The sequence below is a fragment of the Octopus sinensis genome, linkage group LG28 (assembly GCF_006345805.1).
Source record: "Octopus sinensis linkage group LG28, ASM634580v1, whole genome shotgun sequence".
Taxonomy (NCBI): Eukaryota; Metazoa; Mollusca; class Cephalopoda; order Octopoda; family Octopodidae; genus Octopus; species Octopus sinensis.
The window spans coordinates 12,349,799-12,375,012 of NC_043024.1; the positions used below are offsets into that span (position 1 = coordinate 12,349,799).

General features: G+C 36.7%; 1 protein-coding gene across 4 annotated transcripts in view; it reads right to left on the minus strand.

The window, feature by feature from the left end:
• LOC115225788 (polypeptide N-acetylgalactosaminyltransferase 5-like) overlaps positions 1-25,214 on the minus strand; it is a 130,496-nt gene that overhangs the window by 11,034 nt on the left and 94,248 nt on the right. For 2 of the 4 annotated variants that reach the window (XM_036514462.1, XM_029796744.2), the window contains one exon: positions 321-438. In XM_036514462.1, the coding sequence (XP_036370355.1) occupies positions 321-438 (118 nt within the window). Of the gene's footprint in view, positions 1-320; positions 439-11,414; positions 11,626-16,402; positions 16,611-25,214 lie in introns of all 4 variants that reach the window. The other 2 variants (XM_029796745.2, XM_029796746.2) reach the window with 2 other exon arrangements.

Sequence of the window (25,214 nt, forward strand, 5' to 3'; positions counted from 1 at the left end):
TGCTGAAAACCAGGTTTTTGGATTCATACAAGTCAAATTGCTGGTAACAGTCTCAGCTAATTTGTATGCCAACCTTTTCTTCATATACTTAAAGGCCTCACTTAAAGTTGAGCGTTTAGATTCATTTGGAAAAAAAAAAAGATTTGATTATTTAAGTTAATATTTGATAATTCTGCTTAATATTCTGAAATCCAAAAAGCAGTGACAGAAGCCAACCATGTCATCACATCAGTAAAAAACAGACAAACAAAATAAAATAAAAAAAAGTAACGGCAGTGAAGAGAAAGGAAAAAAGAGGAATTTTTTTAGAGTTTACTTACCCTAAATGAAAGTTCTAGGTTCTCACCACCCCAAATATCCATTCCAGCATCATACGTTCCAAGCTCTGTGAAATAGGCACGACTAATAGCAAATAGGCCACCTGCCATGGTAGGAGATCTGTTCGGATATGCAATATGGTAAATATATATATAAGAATATATTTGTATGTATGTATAATAAACACATTTATTGGTTTACATATGCGTAGAATTAGTCTTGACTTTGATATAGAGTCTCTGTTGAATTAAAATCATCTTTAGGTGTGTGCTTTTGAAATGATTTTAACTCAATACAGATTATATATTAAAGTCAAGACTAAGTCTAATGCATCAAAGTCCCATGATGGCTTCACTGACCAAAACTTCAAAGTCACTGTCAACAACATTCTTGTATTAAAATAATAAATTAGTTCTCTACAAAAATGTATAGAGTAGCTCGTCAGATTAATGTAAAATTGCTTATATTATAATTGAATATAAAAAAAACAAACATTAACACACACACACACACACACACACATATATATATATATAATAAATAAAAACACATTTATTGGTATATATAGATATATATAGGCATATATACACATATGTATATACATATTACATAATATATATACATTGCATTTACACATTACATAATATATATATATATATATATAAATGTATATATATATTGCATATACATATAATTGTATGAATATGCATGCATACATTATTATCCACATATATGGGTACATAAATATGCATACATGACTATATAGATCTCTATATATGGAGAAGTAATATTCATTGCCACCTAAATGGAATGTTTATAAGAATAGATGATACTACTATTTTAACCGCAGGAGGACACCTCTCCCAGCACTTTGCACTTGATATATATTTGTTTCTACTCGAGCACAAGGCTCGAAATTTTGGGGGAAGGGGCTAGTCAATTAGATCAACTCCAGTACGTAACAGGTACTTAATTTATCGACCCCGAAAAGATAAAAGGCAAAGTTGATCTCGGTGGAATTTGAACTTAGAATGTAAAGACAGATGAAATACCGCTAAGCATTTCACCCAGCTCACCACCTTAATATATGCTGCAAGCCGGGAGAGAACTACCGACTATTTTAGCTCAAGTCTGCCACATTTAGTTGACAAGAAACATTACTTCTCAGCAGAAATACTTAACAGAGATTTTCTCAATGAACAAAGTTTGTAATGAATGTATGCATGCATACTGCCATGGATGGATGTATGTATATATGTGTGTATGAACACAATGATGTTTTAATGTAAAATAGATTGTATACACACACATATTTATACAAACACATAGACCTATGTATTATATACAGATGCAGCATGAAGTTTTGTCAGTGAACAAGTCGTGGTTGGAAAGTGACAAAAATATTTGGAACACAAATTAAATTTAAACGTTGAAGTGAATCTAACTTTTTTTTGTCTGTTCTTAAATGGCTTATAAACATTATATATATACACACACCCATATATATATATATAATTAAAAATAAAAAATGAATTGAATGATATTCTTTATTTAAAATTATTTAAAGTCAATCACTACAGTTGTTTCGACATATTCTTAGTCTTGGAGTAAATTGGGGAGATGATAAGATTAACATATTGTTTAAACATTATCATCCATCAAAGATGTAAAATGCACTTCGTCAGGTGATTGTTTTAAATAACTCCTTGTTCAAATCATAGTCATTTCACCCAGTGTGAGAATGAATACCCTAAGCACTTGCTATTCACAGTATGTGATTACACAATACGTCGCATGTGTTATCTCAAAAATGTACTAAAGGTGTAAAAATGTGTCAAAACAAATGTAGTGATTTTAAATAAAGAATGTCATTCAATCTATTTCCTATTGTTTATGCATTTATATAAACTCTATGAATAATATGAAATTCCTGATGTCTATCCAGCAGCAGGAGCATATCCACTGTATGATGACATCAGGTAGCCAATGACTGGGGATGAGCTTTGCATAGCATATCACACAGTTTTTACCCAAATCCCTTTAGCTATATATATTTATATATATATATATATATATATATATATATATATATATATTAAAACATACACACACATATACACATGTTTACACACACACACACACATATATATACATGGGTATGTATATATATATATATATATATATATATATAGACATACATGCAAACATGTTTGTTTTAATGTACATATTCATAAACGTGTACACTCATGTTTGAAAGATGTGTCAAATAGCGAGAGGCTGTGGCTAAGATGGCTGTGTGCTACAGTGTTAGATTACAAAGTAGCAAATGTGAAAAGGATGCTTGTGGTGGTGACTCTGCCTCAGAAGATGAAGTGACAAAATGTGTTTGTCACTACTTTCAGTTTGGGACAATATCAAGTCTGCAACTTTTGAAGGTCAAAGGGGAAAGAGGTGACGTATAGTTGATTCTATCCATCCCTGATATTTGATTGCTATTTTATTTCATAAACACAAAGAATATGATATTTAAAATCAACATGGCTGAATTTAAAACTCAGTAAATCTTATCAAAATACAAAAGAATCTTTTCTCTGAGACTCAACCAATTTTGTTATAAATAGCTTTTAAATAACCATAATATTAATTGACTAAAATTAATAATATTAATTATTAATTAAATTTAGAAGACCAGTTTTAATGGAATGAAATTAAAAAGGAAGTTAAACAATTAGTATTTTTTAGTTTGTTTTAGAAATATTCATTATATGTGTTTTGCTCATAGAAAAACATTTGTTTTTTGAAATCATTGAAGAACAGAATTTTATGTGTGTGTGTATGTGCGTGCGCATGTGTGTGTGTGAGCGTATGTGTGTGCGTGCGTGTGTGTGTGTGTATGTATGTATTTTTTTAAATTCTTAGGAAAATTTGTTTTAGAAAATTAGTTGGTCACATTTTTTTTCCTTTTGAAACTAAGAAAAATCCTTGTTTCAAATAATTCTGTTTAATATTTTTTTGAAAGAAATGTTGTTGGGTGTGAAACTTGTAGTTTTCCTCTTTTTTGTGTGTGTGAGTGTGTGATGGGAAGAGATGGGAAAAGCCAGGAAAAGTATTTAATTTCTTTGACAAATACACTCATTAAAAAACTTTTCTTTATATTCCTCATATTAAGAAATGAAAAGGGCCAAATTTCAAAGGTTTGTGTATATGTGGCACTTTGTTATGCAAACACAATATACTAAGAAGCATTAAATGTTTTTAGAAGTCAGTCCTTTGGCATCAGAAGTGCTTTTTACTTTATTTTTAAGGTTGTTTCTACAGATTTTCTATCGATATTTTTGCCAGCACTGATTTTTGCTACAACATTTCATATCAGACGTAAATAAGCAACGAGATCGGAGACGTGGGTAATGAGTGCATATGCCATATTTCAGGGGTTGTTGTCCCTTCATCAGCACCCATCTAACCCACTTCTGTCCCCAAACACATTGCTTTTGTAGCCACTGCATACAGTGGTGTTGACTTATTGGATTTACCAATTTATATACATTAGACATATTCCTGGAATTGCTATGTCAACATTAAATGTTTGTTTCATTTCCTCATGGAATTCTACTCTGGGGGGTTTGCCATTTATGGCTATGGTCAGCCATAAGAGTGATATTAAAATTAATTGATGCCTGTGCCTGAAGCCTTTTAAAATAAAGAAATGTCTTACATAGGGAAGGTCTTACACTCAAAAATGTAAGCAAATGGACAAATATTTAACGATAATGTTGAGCATCGCAATGAAGCATTGAAAAGGAGTAAATTCAAAGATATTCTGCACAAAGAACAAGGAAACTGTAGTGGAAAGATTGGTACTTCTCAAAACGTAAAGAATATTAGTAAGAAATGCCACCATCTTCCTATGTAACATCTAAATCAAAACAACACACAAGTCAACTGAAAACTAATGTCCTTAATGCCAAACCCCTTATACTAACTCCCATGCACTCATCTATGAATGATTTGGATGGCCATAGAATTATAATAAATAGCTGAGTAAAGAAAACAACTAAACACCTCAATAATAATTAAGGAAAACAAATGTACAACAACAAAGTGTATGCCAAGCCAGATTACAGAGAAATACCTTAGTTAATAGCAATGACTATGTGTCTCTTTAAATGGAGAAAACTCTGCTAAACTTCAAACCAAAATGAAGAGAATGTTAAACAGAAATCTAAAATAAGTGGTAAAAGAATATTTACTTCCATAAAATCTTTATTAGTTTTGGTTCCAACAACGAAGTTGCACTCAATCCCTTTAGAGGCTGTAACAGGAAAAATTCTACAAAGCTGATAACCTCAAGTACAACAAACTACACATAAGGAAATGTAACTTGATATGACACTCCTTACACACACACACACACACACACACACACACACAAGACTAACATACCCAATTCTTTATTCAAAATACCAAAGGCAAACTGACCATAAACACTTTAGTATCGTCAATCGATTTACAGTAAAATTCTAATTCTCAACAGCATCCAACCTGGCAAATGTCATTAACAACTCTAATATCTCAACAATTAACAAATACAGGGAACACAAGCCTTGTGCTAATGAAACACAATCTCTCTCTCCCTCTCTCTGTCTTATTTATGCAACTTAAATGGAGATGGAAATCCTCAAACTCTATGAGAGAAGATCCAAAACACTCAACAAAGGGGCAAAAATACAGAAATAACTAGTTATAACTTGGGGTACCAAAACTATTCTAAAAACAAAGAAACTGGTGAAAAATCTTATTAGTACAAATCCAAAATTAACAAAGCTCAGAGTTCCTTCATAGCAAAGGATTTCGGATTTCCAACAGTCAAAGATGCAGTCCTAAAAATCTAACACTGAAAGTAAACACACACACATTAACATTAATAGGAAAATGCTGGGGGCTACTTGAACTGGTTGCAGATAGGAAGTCAATATTTCATTCACAATCAACCTTTTCCAAGCAAGAATATAGAAATATGTATACAACTACAAAGTGGTGAGTAACCCATCAGGTTAATGTGGAAGTATTTGCACATGTGCACATGTATGTGTGTATATATATATATATATATATAAAAATAGTAATGCCATATATTTACTTCTATGTATATATATATATGTATATATATATATATATATATATATATAAAGGAACACACGAGTTGATATATATGGAAAAAAGTCAGGTAGAAAATGCTAAATTAATTTTACATAAAACATTTCAGCACCGGTTTTTGAAACTTTTTCAACTGTAAGTATGGAAAACAATTAAATTTTGGAAAAATTAAAAGAAAAGTTTTTTTTAAAGAATATTTGCATAGTATTCAAATACAAGGGGCATTTTCCTTGTTTCTGCCTGTCTTTGTCTCTCAAATCTGCTGACCAAATCTGTGGCTGGTGCAAAGTCCCAGCTAGGCAGAGGGGGAAATGGTGGACGGTACTATAGAAGCAAAGGGACAAGTCTGGGGAGACTGGAAAAACAGGAGAAGCAAAGGATTATATCAGGGAGCCAGAAGAGAGGTTAGGTGATGGGTTTACATAGCAAAAGGAATTGCAGAAAGTAAGAGGTTTGCCAATGTTCTGCAGTTTGAGGATGAGAGGCGTAAAGTGTTCAGGATTGCAAAACAGTGGATCAGAGAGAACAAAGAGGTTTTTTTGAGGAGAACCTGTAACATCTCATGTTGCTGTTTTTGCAACTCTATCACAGCTGATAGTAACTCTTTCATGATAAACAACACGATGAACTTTTGCTCTCATAAACAAAAAACATGCAATTCACAATAATTTGAATGAGTCTCAAACACTTCTGGTTGCCAACAGTTACATCATCTGTGACAATATATGATGTGTGTGTGTGTGTGTGTGTAACAAGATATCACAGTACCAAATACAACTGCATAACAATAAGCAATGTAACCAGACTTGGTTATCTTATTATAACCGTTTGCACAATAACAATCCAATACTCAAATGCAGAATCAATAATGAGACTAACACTTCCACAGTTCGATCTCAACTGTGTCTATTGGCTCTCATCTGTTTATAAGACTTGCCCAGTCCACTGAGAGTCACATGGGGGTTGGGGTGTCAGTTCATTCCACAACTGTGTGTGAATAGATAATGGTGAACTTGCACTCAGAGAGAAAGATGACTGGAGGTGCTGCTATGAATGGGGGGGGGGGAGTCTTTCAAATATTGAACCAACTGAAGAATCAGTCATCAGAGTTCATAGAAGTATAACAGATGAGGTTATTAAGGACATGTAGGCAGGGTAAGCCCCTGGACCTTTTGGTATCACTATTAAGATGATTAAGATATCTGGTGGTGTGGGATACAGCCTAGACACTTGCATAGTTGACCAGGTTATTCAGGAAGGAAGCATCATCCCCAATGATACAAGGTGTCCCTAAAGTCACTGATGGCTTTCAACTTCCTTAACTTTACAAATAAATGCATGACATTTTGGTACAGTATGAAGGACATAATGGAAATTAATATGCACAAATCAAGCTTTGCAGCATCACTACATCACAGATGTAAAATGACATCGCTTAAATAGCACCCATTTTCGGCTTTGCATGCCTGTGCTCTTTCCAAAACTTGCACCATAACACCTTCAGGAGTTTCAGACCTCACTTCTCTGGTTTCTCTATTGATGTCTTCCTTCAATTGCACCAGGGTCTCCAGTTTGTTGATGTGAACCCTCTCTATCGGGTAACTCCACGAGAAAACATCCAGGCTAGTCAAGTCTGGGGAATGTGAAGGCCATTCAAAATAGACCTCACCCATGGTTCCAGCAAGATAGGGCAACTGCTCTCCTACCACAAGAGAAACAATGCAGTTGCTACAGCAGCGCTTTGGAGAGAGAATAATCTCCTGCTATCGTAATGTCAACTGGCCTTCATGTTCCCCAGACTTGACTAGCCTGGATCAAAAATTGAAACCCATCAGTGACTTTTGGGACACTCAAACAGCTGGACCAGGTCATGAAAGTTACAGAGAGAGTAATAGAATTAAACTAGCTGAGATGCAGTTTGGTTTTATTCATGGGAGGAGAACCACAGATGCCATCTTCTTAGTGAAACAGCTGAACGAAAAGTATTTGGCCAAAAGTAAACCATTGTACTTAGATTTTGTTGACCAAGACAAAGTTCCCCACTCTGTTATCTGGGGGTCTCCAAGGAAGCTAGAAGTAGAGGAGTGGCTTGTTAGAGCCATGTACAGCAGTGCTGTCAGTAAGGTGAGAGTTGGCCATGAATACACTGATGAATTAAGTGTACAAGTAGGGGCTTACCAGGGATCAGTTCTTAGTCCACTATTATTCATCATAGTCCTCCAACTCATAACAGAGGAATTCAAAACAAACTGCTGCTGCTGCTTCCTACAGCCAAAACCATGCCACAGGCAGGATAAAAGGCTTCCTTTGAAAAGGACCACAGAATGAAAATTCCCAAAGGGGGGAAAAAGTCGTGTATCATCTGCAATGAAATGAAAATATGCTGGTGTAGTGTACACTACCTCCAACAGCCAGCCCTGTCCAGATGCCATCATAAGTTGAGCAACAACTATTTTTATGTATGGCACAAAAGATTGAACAGCAACTGATCTGGCTGTATCAATTTCAGGGTTGAAGCCATCTCCATCAACATACAAGGCCACCACAGCCAATGGAACCAGTCTGGCCACCACTGGCATTAACACAGGTGTCACATCAATATTCTTTATGAACATCAGAGGATCGTTACAACTCAGTAACATTCTTTTCCTGAGAAAGTTTGTGGTACGGAATCAAGTCTTATGCATAGCACTCACCCAAACACACCTAAAACCTGACAGTTCAGATACAGAAATACATGTACCAAAGTATGTTGTACTGCAAAGCAACAGAAAAGACAGGAATCATGGTTGAACTACAATCTACCTGTGTGAAAATCTTACAGCCCAGACCCTTTTGCCAAACTCAAACTCAGTGGGTTACACACTAATTGTACGTATAAAACACCTTAATGTCGTTATATGTACTACTTATTGCCCATCAAATGCTCCAAATCACATGGGCCTATTCAAAGACTGTCTTGCAAGAATAGAAGTCTTAACCAAACTAGAACAACATATCAGTGTATTTCTCATCGGAGACTTCAACCTACACAATGTAGCATGGTCTCAGGAATGATGTGACATGAAGAAAGTCAGGTGGAAGCCCTGCTCAACCTCACCAGCAAGTTATGCATGGAGCAAGTAAGACTCCAATCAACCAGGTCAAATAATATACTTGATCTCTGTTTCACAAACAATATGGATTTTATCCTTAATGAGAATCTAATACTGACTCTGCTCTTGGATCACAATATAATGGAGCTGATACCGTATGGACCAAAGAAACCTGCAGACATGCAGCCTATGAGAAGCACCCAAAATCTATCCATTCTGAACTTCCATAAAGCAGACTGGAGATCAATTGAGAAAGAGATCATCAAACAGGATTGGCCCCAATGTCTCTCTACACATGACACTGACATGAAATTCAAAGAATTCATGTCTGTAATGCAATCCATATGCTATAAAATTGTCCCAGAGAGAAAGGCCACTGCACATAAGAACAAGATTCCCAGGGAGAGAAAAGTTCTTATGAGACAGTGTACAAAGATTGCAAGCCACTTGGATGTAATATTAGCAATCGATGCTAACTGAGCTACTGGCCATGCTGGAATCCCACCAATCCTTTCCAAGTCATGCAAACAAGCCCTTGCAAAACCACTGTGGCTTCTTTTTCAGAGCTTCCATGTAAATGGTAAACTCCCAGACAAACTGAGGGAATGAATGCTAAGCCCTCTTCATAAAGGAGGAACCAGAGCAGATGCTTAAAACTGTCTCTCTGACCTCACACGTCAGCAAAGTCATGGAATGAATTGTCCAAAGAACATTAATTGCATTCCTTGAAGAGAATGACTTGCTCACTGACACCCAACGTGGTCTTCAGCCAGGCAGAATCCAATTGAAACAGCTGTAGCAGCATTACAACTGGGTGTCAAAGCAGATGCTCAATAACTCAAATGTGAATGTGATATATCTTGACTTTGATAAAGTCGACCATGTTATGATATGTCACAAGCTGTGTAATCATGGCATTGTCAGAAAACTTGGAGAATGGCTACACGACTTTCTAAAAGATAGAAGTGAGGTAGTGATGGCCAATGAGGCCACCTTCAAGGAAGCTCAAATAATGAGCAGAGTTCCACAGGGCACTGTCTTGGGACCACTGCTACACTAGTGGCCCTCTCACACATCCTCTCAGCTGTTTAGATAGCCACCCTTGCTAGCTATGCAGATGATACAAAAGTCTCTTGGAGGATACACAACCCTGGAGATGTTGCACATCTAGAACAGGAGTTGGAGGTAATATATAAGTGGGCTAAGGAAAATAACATGCAGTTTAATTCTGGAGAACTCCAAACCCTGTACTACCAACACACAAACTGAATGAAAATCAGACATGATACAATGGCTCAGGAGGCGTTGTAATTACTGAATGAAAATTAGTGCATGACCTGGGCATTGCCATGAGTAATGAAGCATCTTTCCAGGTGCATATTACTAAGTTGGCAATAAAATGTAGACAGTTGGCCAGATGGATCCTTAGAACTTTCAGAATGGGAGGACAAAAAACCATGATGGTCCTCTGAAAGGCATTTGTCTGCAGCCATTTAGATTCCTGCTTCTAACTATGGTAATGGCACAGTGTAAAATGAATGATGGATCTGAAAGCAATCCAGCAAAGCTACACAAAAAAGATTGTCTCAATGCGACTTCGGCTAATGGCAGAAACTGAAAAAGTTAATCTATTCCTTAAAATAAAGGCAGGAAAGATATAGTGATATAGATCTGGAAAATGCTAGAACATCTTTGGCATTGTAAGTTACACAAATAGCAGAATGGAGTGGTAACACCACTGCATAGTACCAAAGTCACCAGCATACAGGACCAGATACTGCAGCAGCTTGGATTTCAAGGGTCCACAACTCTTCAACATCTTTCCACGAAGTCTGAGAGAACTACATGAGGTGGATGAAGGTGTCTTCAAAACAAAACTGGATCTCCTCCAATTAAAAGTTTCAGATTAACCTATCCTCTGTTAAGAAATGCAGACGAAGGCAGCAACATTAAACCCCCTCATTCACTGTATGTCATACATCAGTGAAGGTTAATTGAAAGGGTAGCAAAGCTAATTGTTGGTACCCCAGCATAGTTGCAGCTCTTGAGCTAAAACTAGTAAAGAAATATATATATATATATATAAAGAAAATCAAGTGTCAGGACTTGACTACTGAGACTATTGCAGTCATCTGCCATAGTTTCTAAGTAAAATCAATGCACCATTTTGTGTAGAAGGCAGATCTGGAACCAAAGCTCTTGAAGAAAAGCACCCCCTCCTCCCCCCAAAAGCTATGGTGTTGGAGATCACTTCAATGGGGTTGTAGTTGACAGAAGATTATAGATGGGACCCTTTTTCTAAGGAAGGCTAATTCAGGTTAAGAGGACAAATGCCTTGTGATTGTGAGATACCTGCTGAAGATACAGAAGGAGTTCAAACAATGAGATAACATTAGTTACCTGCAGAAGAATGTGCAATGCAAGAATTTTCTGTAGTTTCTCAGTGGGGCAGAGAATTTCTCATGTTTAATTCACCCATATACCAGAATACGTGTGTATTGATATATCAGAATATGTGTGTATTGATATACCAGAATACGTGTGTATTGATATACCAGAATACGTGTGTATTGATATACCAGAATACGTGTGTATTGATATACCAGAATACGTGTGTATTGATATATATATTTATATGCACATGTGTGTGAGTATGTGTGAGTATGTGTGTACATGTACATATGTGTATGTATATGCATATACATATATCCATATTTGCACATTTATATGTTTGCGTGTATATCTGTATACTTTTATTAATACACACACACACATGTATTTACATATATACATATATATCTTATATAAATTAGTTAATGTGGCTGAAATTGATGTTTAACCAACCTAATTGGTGCTGTTAAGTCAGACATGTTTCTATAGAATTTCGATGGAAGCATCCAGTTGAATATCAAATTCCAGTCAAAACGGCCTATTTGTATGCTACTTCCTACTGAAGTGACAAAGTGTAGTGTACTGTCATCAATCTGGTCAATCACTGGGGTCACAGCATAGCGCTTGTCAGTAGCTATTCGATCAAGAATAGGCTCCAGCCAGCCTGGATATAAAATTAGACAATTATTTTAACTGGTTAAATGTCTACATCTCTGTAAATTAGTTTGTTTATCATTAATAAGAGTATAATTTTTGCCAATAATAAATTAACCTCATTATCTTAAGAGATAGTATTTAGTTACAGCATTTCATCTTCCAGGTACTCAAGTCAAAATTTGCCTTTGATTGTAGAAGCTAATAGAATAAAATTGATTTAGTCAGTTAAGCTCTCTTCAAATATATGCTTTCATCAGACATCAATATTTTCATTTACAATTCCACACAGCTTTGATTTCTGTTCTTGGATGAGTACAAAGTACAAGACTGAACTTTCAATCATTTTCTGATTTCTGATCTGACATTTCTCAGAGTGAATCCTATGAATAAATTCAAGTATACTATGAAATAAGAAGTCTGATTAAAAATTTGTTTTAGCAAAAAAAAAAAAAAATCCCCCCCAAAATTATATTTACCATTTTCAGAATATTAAGTTATCATATATTATATATTATTTAAATAAAAGCTCTCAAACAATTTTCATTTAATATAAAATGGCAGAGTTGTCTTTAAATTATGGTTTTGCATTCCACGATTTTTGACAAAATCATTTAACAGATTCTGTGACAAAATAAGTTTAGGAATGTATTTCATCACAACACCATTGACACAGGAATTTGAAGTGATATTCCCTTCAGTTTAGAAATAAAGGTTTCCTGGTTCTAATTCAGTCTGATACAGTGTAGTTTGACTATTTCTAGGAATAAGACAATGACTAAAGATGAAACTGATTGATACAAATGTTTTATGTTCATCTCTAAGAGTGAACGAGGTTAATGGTTTGGAAAATTATAATCTTATTTTAAACAATTTAATTATGCATCCAGTTTAATTGTTATTTGCTTGGTATAAATAAAAAAAATGTTTTTAAAACAATATAAAGAAAGAATGTAATAATAGCTAAACAAAAATAATAAAGAATTGAATAATAATAATAATAATAAAAATGAAAACAATATCAACAACAGTAACAACAATACTGATTTTGTTTGTCTCTCCTACATGTTACTATATGCGGCCTTCGGTGCACTAACACCTTGTCTGTCTGGAAGTCAAGGCCCCAGAAGATCTTTGCCCTCTCGCTTTCGCCCATTACCTTTTCCAGTGTATGTTGGTACCAAGCACCCAATTACCTCATAGCCATACTTCCAGTTCAGTCGTCAGTGAATGCTTTGTCGTTTCTGTGCTCTTTCTGCACAAGACTTTCACAAGCATTTAACAATGCAACCCACACATGCTGCACGGTTCATTGCACTTGTATGGTATATACATCCGTTTTCTCTGAGTTGGTATCCAATGCCAGGTCCTGGGCAGTGACGATTAGGCTTCTTTCAGTCTTCTTTCAAGGTTACTCTTTGCTGAGCCACCTCCACGATGCCTCCCCACGGTACACACAATATCTTCAATCTACAACATCACAATATTGGATACTGTGCAACACTTTCAATAATAATAATAATAATAATAATGATGTTTTCTACTAGAGGCACAAGGCCTAAAATTTTTGGGAAAGTGTTATTTAATTACATCAACCCCAATATTTGATTAGTACTAATTTTATCAACCTCCTGAAATATTGCAGAAGTGGGCAGGTCAATTACAACAACCCCAGTGTGCAACTGGTACTTAATTTATCGACTCTGAAAGGATGAAAGGCAAAGTTGACCTCGGTAGAATTTGAACTCACAACCTAAAGACACATAAAATGCCTCTAAACATTCTGTCCAGCATGCTAATGATCCTTATTTCTTTACTGCAATATTAATAACAAAATAGTTGTTGTTTTTTTAAAAATTATTTAGCGATAAGGATGAAAGGGGTACTACAAAGAGAAATTAGGTAAAAAAAGAGGTGGGATTTTATGCAGAATCAATTTACAACAAATGCTTTTATATAATCAAATGCTTGATAATGCAACTTCTACCAAACTACGCTGACATCAGCAATCCAGTGCATACAATACATTCTCTCTACAATCATCGCTCAATTCTATAACAGAACTCAAACCACAGAGCTGTGAGCTCTGTCATCAAATGCTACATTACAGATTCTATATGAAATAGTCAGCCCACGCTCAACATTTAGCCTTATAAAACATTGCTCAATCCATACAACTCACTCCCTACACATTCACAACAACAAACGCGAAAGCAGCCAACAAAATGTGACATGGGGCTCGTAATCTGCACAGAAAATGCAAAGAACATTAAAATAACAACGAGAAATAACAAATGTCACAAACAAAAGCAGAACATTATCAACACAGCTGTGAATTTCCATCAAAAGAGTGTCAAGACACAGCTCAGAAATCAGAGGTGCACTGGATGGCGGTGTTGTAGACACACGGAGAAAATTGTTGAAATAATAATAACAATAATAATGGTTTCGAATTTTGCCACAAGAGCAGCAGTTTTGGGATGAGTATATTACATGAACCCCAGTGTTCAACTGGTACTTATTTTATCTTTTCTACTCTAGGCACAAGGCTCGAAATTTTTGGGGAGGGAGCCAGGCGATTAGATCGACCCCAGTATGCAATTCGTACTTATTTTATCAACCCCCAAAGGACGAAAGGCAAAGTTGACCATATAAAAATTTGGAATACCACTACGGTAGATATATATCTCAAACTGACGTACCAAACAAATACTAGGGGTCTAAACATCTTTCTCTCAATATCAGGAGTTTCTCTTTTAGAAATTAGGAAACAGGAAGAAACTCGATTGGACAATAAAAGACTTGAGAATATTTCCTCAAGAACTCTTTTAATATAAAAAGTCAAGGCAACAACAAAACCCTTCAGCAGAAGATTAAAGCAAAAGGCAAAAGATGACCCCCAACGAAAGTAGAAAAGCTGGAAAGAAAAGGTTATGCACGGAAAATATCAAAGGGTCAACAACGGATCTAAATCAATGGGTCAAAGGTCAGACACGCACAACCCTTTCACCTAACGAATTCATTTTATACATATATCAGGAAAACGAAAAAAAAAAAAAAGGTTGCAAGACGCAACGAAAATTTAGGAGAATAAAAATAAGAAAAACGTGGAAACTTTACCGGTCGATGTGTTTCCATCACAAGGAACGAAAAGAAAATGATTTTCCTCAGACAGAATAGAAAAGAAAAAACAACAAAAACGAATCGCCTCCCTTGTTTGCAATGAGAGTTACCTCTCTTGTTTGCCAAGGGAAGTTACTCTTGATGTAACGATGTCTTGCAACAGAATTTACAAATCTTTTCCAATAATTAAACCAATTCAGCAGATTTATTACAACAACAACAACAACTCTCCGAGGCAGTTTGATCGGCTAGAAACTACAGCCAAATCTCCTGAACAACACACATGTAATGAAGGAAGAACACAATAGATAGTTGTCCTGTCATCGCAGGAACATCTTATATTACAGATTTGCTCGTTGCTTGAACTGAGCTGACTTAAACAACAGCAACAACAACAACACAATCCGTTAGAAATCGATGGAATCTAAATATATAAGGATTCACTGTGTATCTGTATGTGTGTGGGTGTGCGCTAGTAGAAACAGGTGTAAAAGTATTTGTGTAGATATGTATGTTGTGTGTGTGTGTTGGTAAGTAAAGTGAAGCATTGTAAGTTCAAATGCAGCAATTAGAAATTTGCAATGGAGCAGATTTCAAAAGAAAGTTTGAAATGTGTGTTAAAAAAAAAAATGGTGCAGATTTAACGTAAGAGATATTAAGAAAAAATAATAAATGAGAAAAAAAATAGACACTAAGAAGTAAAAGTAATAATAAATTTTTCAAATTTTGGCAAAAGCTACCAAAAGGGTGAGCCAGGTTAGTTGATTACATCAACCCAGGAAACGGAAAGGTAATTATGAACAGAGTCAAAGGAAATACCACAATCCATTTTGTTTGAGGCACCAACGATTCCGTTAGCTCACCACTATAATAAACTTTCAGACACAAAGCCTGAAATTTGGGTGAGGGGGATAATCGATTACATCGACCCCAGTATGCAACTGGTACTTAATTGACACCAAAAGGATGAACAGGATGGAATTTGAACTAAGAACAGTGATAGACGAAATACCACAAAGCATTTCGTCCATTATGCTAATGGTTCTGCTGGCTCACAGCCTTGCTCACCTTTATATTAACAATAATTCTTTCTACTGTAGGCACAAAGCATGAATTGTTTGGGAAAGGGTGTAGTCCACTACATCAGCCCCAGTGCTAAATTAGTGCTTATTTCATCGATCCTGAAAGGATCAAAGGTAAAATTAGCCTCAGCGGAATTTGAATTCGGAGCAAAAAGATGGGACAAAATGCTGCTAAACTTTCTGTAACGATTCTCTCAGCTTGCTTCTGTAATAACAATAATGAAAATAATAATGGGTTCTATATTGGCAGAAGACCTCATGTTTCCAGGGAGGGCTCTAATCAATTATATCTAACTTTAGTACAATTATGGTACATTAATTAATTAATCTGGAAGAAATGAAAGGTAAAGTCAACTTTCAAAGAATTTGAAATCAGAACCCAGAACAAAAACAACAAGCAATTTGTTCAATGCTTTGATGATTTTGTCTACCTTTCCTTTCATAATAATAATAATAATAATAATAATAATAATAATAATAATAATAATAATAATAATAATAATAGAAGAGGAAGAAGATGGAGAATTATTAATAGTATTAATAATAATGATGAAAAATTGATAATGATTTTAATGAACTAACTTGACTGGTGCACAAAAATCTGAGAAATTCTTATAGAAGCTAGTGGATGCCATCCACCTGTAAGTTAGGGACCAGTCAAAACGGCCAATAGATACAGATTTGCCTGCACGTGTGAAATGTAAATCAGTATCACTGATGAGACCAATCATAGGTGCCACAACATGTGTATGGTTCATCTCGATACGTGAGAGTAATGGTTCCAGCCAACCTGTAGTTGAAGAATTTTCAGAAAGAAAAAAAAATAAAACAATAACATAAACCACAACAACAACAACAGTGACAAACAATCAATTTCTCTGTTGCTTTATAATAATTTCTTACAAGGGAAGCAGTTTTTGATACGAGAGGTCACTCAAATTGGCTCCAACTTACCTTACAATAAATGACTGGTTCTTTATCATATAAATTGATAGAATAATACAAGTTATTTTGTTTGGAACTCTAACAATTCTGCTAATAATAATAATAATAATAATAATAATAATAATAATAATAATCACCATTGTTTAATGCATGCATGGGTAGGACGGTTGACAAGAGCCACCCAGGTAGAAAGTCTAGCCAAGGTTTTTGTGTTCGTTTTGGCAGGGATTTTTTACAGCTGGATGCCCTTCCAACACCAACCACTCTGCAGAGTAGACTCAGTGCTTTTTATGTGGCACAAGCACAGGTGTAGTTAATCAGGTTATTCAGGAAGGTGTCTTCTCCAAAGACTGGTGTAGCAGCATTACAGTCAACTGCTTCAAGGATGCCTTCGGTAGAAGCAACTACAGAGGAATCAAACTGCTGCATCAGGTCATGAAAATTACAGAGACAGTTATATCTCAACTAATTAGGGATAGAATTAAACTAGACGAGATGCAGTTTGGTTTTGTTCCTGGGAGATGAACCACAGATGCCATCTTTATAGTGAGAGAGTTGCCAGAAAACCATTTGGCCAAAAGTGAGCCATTGTACTTAGCTTTCATCAACCTGGAGAAGGCTTTTGACAGGGTTACCCAGGGAACCCCAGTGTTCAACTGATGCTCATTTTATTGACCTAGGAAGGATGAAAGGCAAAGCTGCTTTCGTAGGATTTGAACTCAGAACGTAAACACAGATAAAATGCAACCAAGTATTTTGTCTGGTGTGCTAATGATTCTACCTGGTTGTTGCATGTGCATAAGGGCTGACATTCTGGGAGAAGGGCTTAGACCATTACATCGACCCCGAGGCAGAATTAGTTCTTATTTTATTCACCTTAGAACTGTTTCTCATGCTTTTTACCCTTGTGCAGCCCTTAAAATAAATTACATTCCTCAAGGAACCCCTGCACAAAAAAATTATATACCATATCTTTCTCATATTTTTTCATCATAGTTCACATCGTAAATATCGTTTTATACGCACACACACACACACATATATATGTATATATATATATACACATATATATATACACATATTTATACACACACACACACACATATATATATACACATATATATTTGTAAAAAATGAAGTTCGAAAATGCTGCTGTATTATACAATTTTTAATTTTTATATATACATTATAACATGTTTCAGTTCCTGAAATGAACCTTATCAAAAAAAGTTATATATATATATACATATATACATACAAACACACACACATATATATATATATACATACACATATATATATATATACACACACACACACACATATATATACATATATACACACACACAAATATATATGTGTGTGTATATATATATATATATATATATGTTAGTTAGTTAGTTAGTTAATTTGGCTCAAAAGCAAATAGCAAGGCCATGTAGGGGGACATGGAGTTAAGTACAGGGTGGTGTTCATGTAAAGAGTTCAGGCCACTTGAGGTCAAGGGAGGCTTTGAACAAAGCGGTCGTCGGCATCTTCACCATCTCGTCTGGCAGCTTGTTCCATGGATCCGCAACCCGGACGGAGAAAGCTCCTCTCCTTCGATTGAGATGAAATCGTCGCAGGTAGAGCTTTTCGGAATGACCCCGCAGCCGACGCTCTGGAGCAGGAGTCAAGAACAGCTCTTTCGAGAGGTTACACTTTCCGCTTATGATGCTGTGGGCGAGAATGAGATCACCACGGCGGCGGCGTTTTTCAAGAGAATAAAGGTCGAGCGTCCTCAGCCTTTCTTTGTAGGACAAATTTTTGAGACCATGAACCATGCGGGTAGCCAGCTTCTGGACTCTTTCGAGATGCTGTATGTCTTTGAGGAGATAAGGAGAAGAGGCTTGAATCCCATACTCCAATATGGGTCTCACCAGCGTGACATAGAGTGGTAGGAATATGGCTGCTGTGAGCATTCCGAATGACCGTCGAATCAAGAACAGAATTCCGCGTGCTTTGTTGGCAGCATGGACGCACTGGGCCGAAGGCGAAAAGGAGGAATCCACCAAGATACCTAGGTCCTTTACCTGATCGGTCCTCTCCAGCAGCAGACGACTCGGCTCGAAATCAAGTTGAGTTGCAGGAGTAGAGCCGACAGGCAGATGACAGCACTTTGACACGTTCAGACACAGGTCCCAATTGTTAGACCACTTCCAAATTTGGTGGAGGCATCGACGAAGATCCTCTATATTACCGCGAGGAGCGACCAGTTTGATATCGTCGGCAAATAGAAGGGTGTGTTGCGTGAGGTCGTCGGGCAAGTCATTTATGAAGACTAAGAACAACAAGGGCCCAAGCACTGAACCTTGAGGCACGCCACTGCTCGCACTGGAGACGTCGGACCGTGAACCATTAACTTGGACTTGGAAGGAGCGATCTGAGAGGAAGGCACCAACCCATCGTACAATATCCGGATGGAAACTATATGCTTGAAGCTTGACAAGCAATAGGCGGTGGTTTACCGAGTCAAAAGCTTTGGCAAAGTCCAGTAAAACGATGTCAACAGCATCACTATCATCGAGGATGCGCGTCACCAATTCTTCCATTACTAGTAGGTTGGTCAAGCATGATCTCTTCGGCACGAAGCCGTGTTGGGAATCAGAGATAGAGGCTGTGTTTAGGAGGTGGAGCATCATACTTTTCTTAAGGATGGTTTCGAACATCTTGCTGATAATTGATGTAAGGGAAACCGGTTGGTAGTTAAGCGGGTCTTTGCGGCTCCCTTTCTTGAAAATTGGGCAGATTATCGCTGTTCTCCAGTCTGCAGGTATAACACCCGTCGCCAATGACATATTGAATAGTCGTGTTAAGGGCTCGCAGATGACCGGAGCCAACGCTTTGATAACCCGTGGGTGTATGCCGTCAGGGCCATGACCTTTGTTGACATCGAGGCCTTGAATAACACGTTTGACTTCGTCCCGCGTGATGACCAATCGAAGCATTGGAGGTACCGATCTATCAAATGGAGGGGGTTCACGACCATCATCTTGTTTGAAAATAGTTGAAAAAGCCTCGGCAAATAATTGACTCTGTTGATAAGGGTCCTCAATCGATACGCCTGTTGAGTCTACCAACGTTGCAATCTGGTTGTTCAAGCGGGAATTCTGCTGGACATGGGCAAAGAAGGTTTTTGGATTGCTACTGGCATTTGCCGTGATTTTGTATTCGTAACTGAAGCGTTCTTTCTTTTCAGTTTTCATGGCTCGGTCTCGTTGAGTTTTGTACACCTCAAAAGCTGCAGTCGAATCCAGATTTTTGAATTCAGCCCAAGCAATATCTCTGAGTCGACGTTCTCGTTTAACCCTCTTCGTCACAGGCTGTCCATAAATTACAGACGTCACTAAATATATCCTCAGTGATTGTTATATTTGTTTTGATAACATAATATGTTAGATAGGATGATGTCTTATATTACAATAACCAATAATATGTTGTGCATGTGTAGTAATATTATAATCACGAAATTAGCAATAGCTTTTCGCACTCTTTCTCGCGAAACCCCTAGGAACCTTAATAAATAATAATAATCCTTTCTACACTAGACAAAAGGTCTGAAGTTTGGTGGGGGGAGGGGCCAGTCGATTAGACTGACCCCAGTACACAACTGGTACTTAATTTATCGACCCTGAAAGGATGAAAGGCAAAGTCAACCTTGGCGGAATTTGAACTCAGAACGTAACGGCAGATGAAATACCGCTAAGCATTTCGCATGGCGTGCTAACAATTCTGCCAGCTCAACACCTTCCACTTTCTATAATAATAATAATAATAATAATAATAATAATAATAATAATAATAACAACAACAACAATAATAATAAAACAAACAGGTGTCTTTAAAACCTAAATCTATCAGATCCCAAATAAACTAGCACTCTGTTGGTTATCACAATGAGGGTTCTAGTTGATCTGATCAACAGAACAGCTCAAGAAATAACCATGCAAGTGGCTGAGTACTCCACAGACATAGTTCTCAGCGAGTTTCAGCATGACACAGAATGTGACAAGGCTAAACCCCCCCCCCCGCCCCGAATTACAGGTGCAACTCATTTTTGCCAGCTGAGTGGACCGAAGCAATGTGATATAAAGTGTCTTGTTCAAGGACACAACTCACTGCCAGGAATCGAACCCACAACGTTATGATCCTGAACTGAACACCCTAACCACTGAGCCAAATATGAAAACGTTGGTGGTGGAAATGGAAGTGGTGTTGGTGGGATTGATGGTGACAATGGTAAAGTGATGGTGTTGATGGTGTAGTGGTATCACTAATGATGATGGTGGTGTGGGTGATAGAAATGGTGGTAGTGTGATGGTGGTGGCATAATTCAGAATGGTAGTGAATGACCTTAGTAAACACAAGAAACCCAACAATTTGAGGTTAATTTGTCTTCTTTTGTGGTTTTGTGGAAAAGAAATCTGAGATTCTGTTGTTGCAGAACATCACATCTCACATTGACCGTTTACAAGAATTCAGATTATTCTGTCAAATGAAAGGCTTTTTCATTTCCAATGCTTCAAATCTTATAGATTTGTGATTTCGATGACGTGTTTGTTTATTTTTAGAATGACATTGTTGCAAAAGTGTGAGAGGCAGGATCTGGCCAGTTCAAACCTAAAACAGGCAGAATATTTTGGCTGGATATGGCTGGCTTATATACTAAAGGATTAATGTAGTTACACACTAATATAGGCAAAGAGATAGACAAGGGTAAATACAGAAATTAAAAGATTGGTAGATAAAAGGACAAATAAGAATCTGTTTTTATAAAGAAAAGGAGGAAACTTTGAAATCCCTTTCAACCATTTTTCTGCCTTATGAGGATACATTCCTTACTGAGTGACCCCAACCCACTCATGTGCCCCTTATCCTTTTCACAAACCCATGACCCTATTCTTTGCCTTTTCCTTCTCTTACCCCATTTCCTAACACTGTTTCTCTAAGTCTATCCACTAACTCCCTCTGCCAACATTAAAACCTGTCCTTATCATCTCAACATCTCCCTTTTCTCTATTCCCCATCTCAGTTATGAAGGCTCTGAGGTACAAGGTGACCTGACTGGTGCTGGTGCCATGAGAAAAGCAGTAAGAGAAGGCCTAAATGTGAGATGCCTTTCGTAATTCTTTGGATATAAGAGAGCAAACGGTAGCCATGAGAACCATCAAAAAAGGCACAAAATGCAAGATGATTCTAATTTCATATTTGAGAGAGAGAGAGAGAGAGAGAGAGAGAGAGAGAGAGAGAGAGAGAGAGAGAGAGAGGGAGAGAAGCGTATAGAAGAAGAGATCTAATAAATTGGACAAATGTATGCACTTCTACATCAGGCGTTCTCAACCAGGGTCCACATGACCCTTAAGGGCCCATATAAGATTTTGTTGTTGACGTTTATGAAAAACTAAATTGGTTTTGAAAGACAGAAAATAGTTATAAAAAATAATAGGATCTTTTAAAACATGGGATGGTTAAGAGCCACTACTCTACATGCTCACCTAATCTGCTAGAAATAGCAACCAAATCTCTCTCAATTCACACTCATAACAGAAAGAATAAGAAGACACAAGAGAGAATGTAGTTCTAGATATGCTATACCTGAATAAAGGCTAGATGGTCACAATGGGAACGTTTTTGATCCGAAGACTAAAATAAATTTAAAACTAAAACAACAAATATTAATACAGCAGCATCAATAACAACATCAATCTCTACCCTGCCTTCTCGTTTAGTGTCTGCAAACAGCTGGTTTAATTGATTTGGTCAATAAAAACAGAGAAAGCAAAACCCTCCTTACTTTCCATCAATAATTGGTGTTGCTAATTCAATACATGCAAAAATTACTAACGAGTTTCAGAGTTGTTGAGTGAGTTTGACTGGAGATGTTGCTGTTGTTGTTGTTGTTGAGAATCAATTTACTTTCAGGGAAAAAAGAGTCAAGTTTGCGATTTAACAGTGAATATAAAAACTGTTTACATGTTTCACTTCCTATCATTTATTTTGTTAATTGGATTGTATCAATTAGCAGCAAATTTGCAAAGTTTGTTACAACATTGGCCAGAATACATTATTGGTTCTGGTTCTCAACACTCTCAATGTATTGTATCTGGTTGAGACCAATTTTACTGATATGCCTTTCATGGTGGTGGGGCTGAATGCAATATACAGGTGGGCTGATGACAATAACATGCAGTTTAATGCTGGAAAATTCCAGGCCCAGCACGACCAGTACCAATGAAGTGCAAACAGGATACACCGATCAAGGTGTGTGTATGTATGTGTAATACATATATATATATATATATATATATATATATATATATGCAGTGCATACACCCATAAATGATGCAAAGACACATACCAAAGTATGCTGCATTCTGTAATGACAAAAGAGAAGAATGTCATGGTGGGATTGGATTGTATATCTGTGGAGATGTCACACCACTAACCCTGCAGTTACATTCAGACTTAGTGACTCACTCATAGTGAGTCTGGACATAATATGCACATTATATCACCCACCTAATGCTTTAAATCTTGATGGTAAATTTGTAGAAAACCTTGAAATGATAAAAGAAGTACTAATGAAGCTAGGTCAATGCATTTATGTACTTCTGAGAGGTGACTTCAACCACCCAAACATTCCGTAAGGAATGACATACAAAGAATGCAATCAAGCAGAATCTCTGCTTGATCTCATGAAAATGATGTCCAAGGAGCAAATTGGAATCTCCTCTTTAGCCAGAAACAATAATATATTAGACCCTTGCTTCACCAACAATGTAAAGGTATCACTGAGAATTTTCTCAAACCACAACACGACAAAACCAATAATGTATGACCCCAAACTAATTAATAATGTATTCCACACAAATGACACTGAAGAAAAATGGATTATCCAGGAAAACTGGATTTAAAAGTGTCTATATGCAAGACATTGATATGAAACTTAAAGAATTCCTGTGAATAGTGCAAGCCATATGTGTTAAAGTTGTTCCAGAGAAGAGAGTCAGTACATACAAAAGCAACATTCTTTGAGACAGGAGAGTCGTTATGAGGCAAAGAACAAAGATCTCTACTCAATTAAACAACTTAACAACAGCAAGAAATCCCTCGTCAAAGAAGCACTCTCAGTGATAAAAAATAAACTCAAACTTTCCCATGAGAAAGAAAAGGAAGAAAGATAAATGAGGGTGGTTGAAAATATATACATGAATCCTGAAACCTTTTACAAGTTTGTGGAAAAATCTGCAAATAAACAAGCTTGATGAGTTCTTCAACATTGGAGATCAAAATGGGAAAGAGGAAAGCTTTGATTACATTGACATAAATGAGGAAGATGTAATATGAGCCATTGATGAGATGAACTCAAATTCAGCAATGGGCCCAGATGGATTTTCAGCTGTTCATGCAAGATAAATCTCACAAAACCACTTTTTCAGAGTTTCCTTGTCTGTGATAAACTTTCCAAAATGTTAAAAGATGTTATAATATACTTTGATCATAAAGGAAGAAGCAGATCAGATGCTAAAGAATTAAAGGTCTATCTCTCTGACCTCACATACCAGCAAAGTCATGGAACATGTCATCAGAAGGAGACTGACCCCATTCCTGGAAGAGAATAACTTGCTCGCAAACACACAACATGGTTTCTGCCCAAAGAGGAACTGCCTCACATAGCTACTACAGCATTACGACTGGGTGCTAAAACAGCAGCTCAACCACTCGAATAGGGATGTGATATATCTCGACTTTGCCAAAGCCTTTGGCCAAGTTGATTAAGGGATGATGAATCACAAACTACATCACTGGGAAACTAAGAGAGTGGTTGTGTGTTTTTCTCAAAGAGAGAAGTCAGACAGTTGCAGCCAATGGCTCTCTCTCTCTCACCAGGGAGACACCAATTCTCAGTGGAATCCCTCAAAGAACTGTACAGGAACCATTACTGTTTGGGGTGGCTCTCTCAGTGATAAGCTGAAGAGTAGCCGGTGGTATACAACTCACTTGAATTCTTATCACTTCTGAGGTTCCGCCCGTTATGAAACGTATGTAGGTTGGATCTCACCTACTTCATTCTGTAATTCATACATATGTTTATACACACACACACACACACACATTAATGTGGAATGATGAAAATGAGTGCTCAATGCTGCATTGGTGGATATAATTTCTTTATTTGTGAATTAAGGCTACCATTGGTTTCCTAGTGTTTTAACAATTTTTCAAACTGATTACATGGAGAAAGGTGTTTGCCTTCATTTTGGAAAATACCCCTTGTTTAGTTTGCGGGGATTCTCATGAATTCTCCTGAATAAAACAAATCAAGGTATGTCCACCCAAGAGTAACATCCCTTAATTCATCGTTTTATTCACAAGAATTTACCAGGATCTCTACGAACTAAATGAGGTT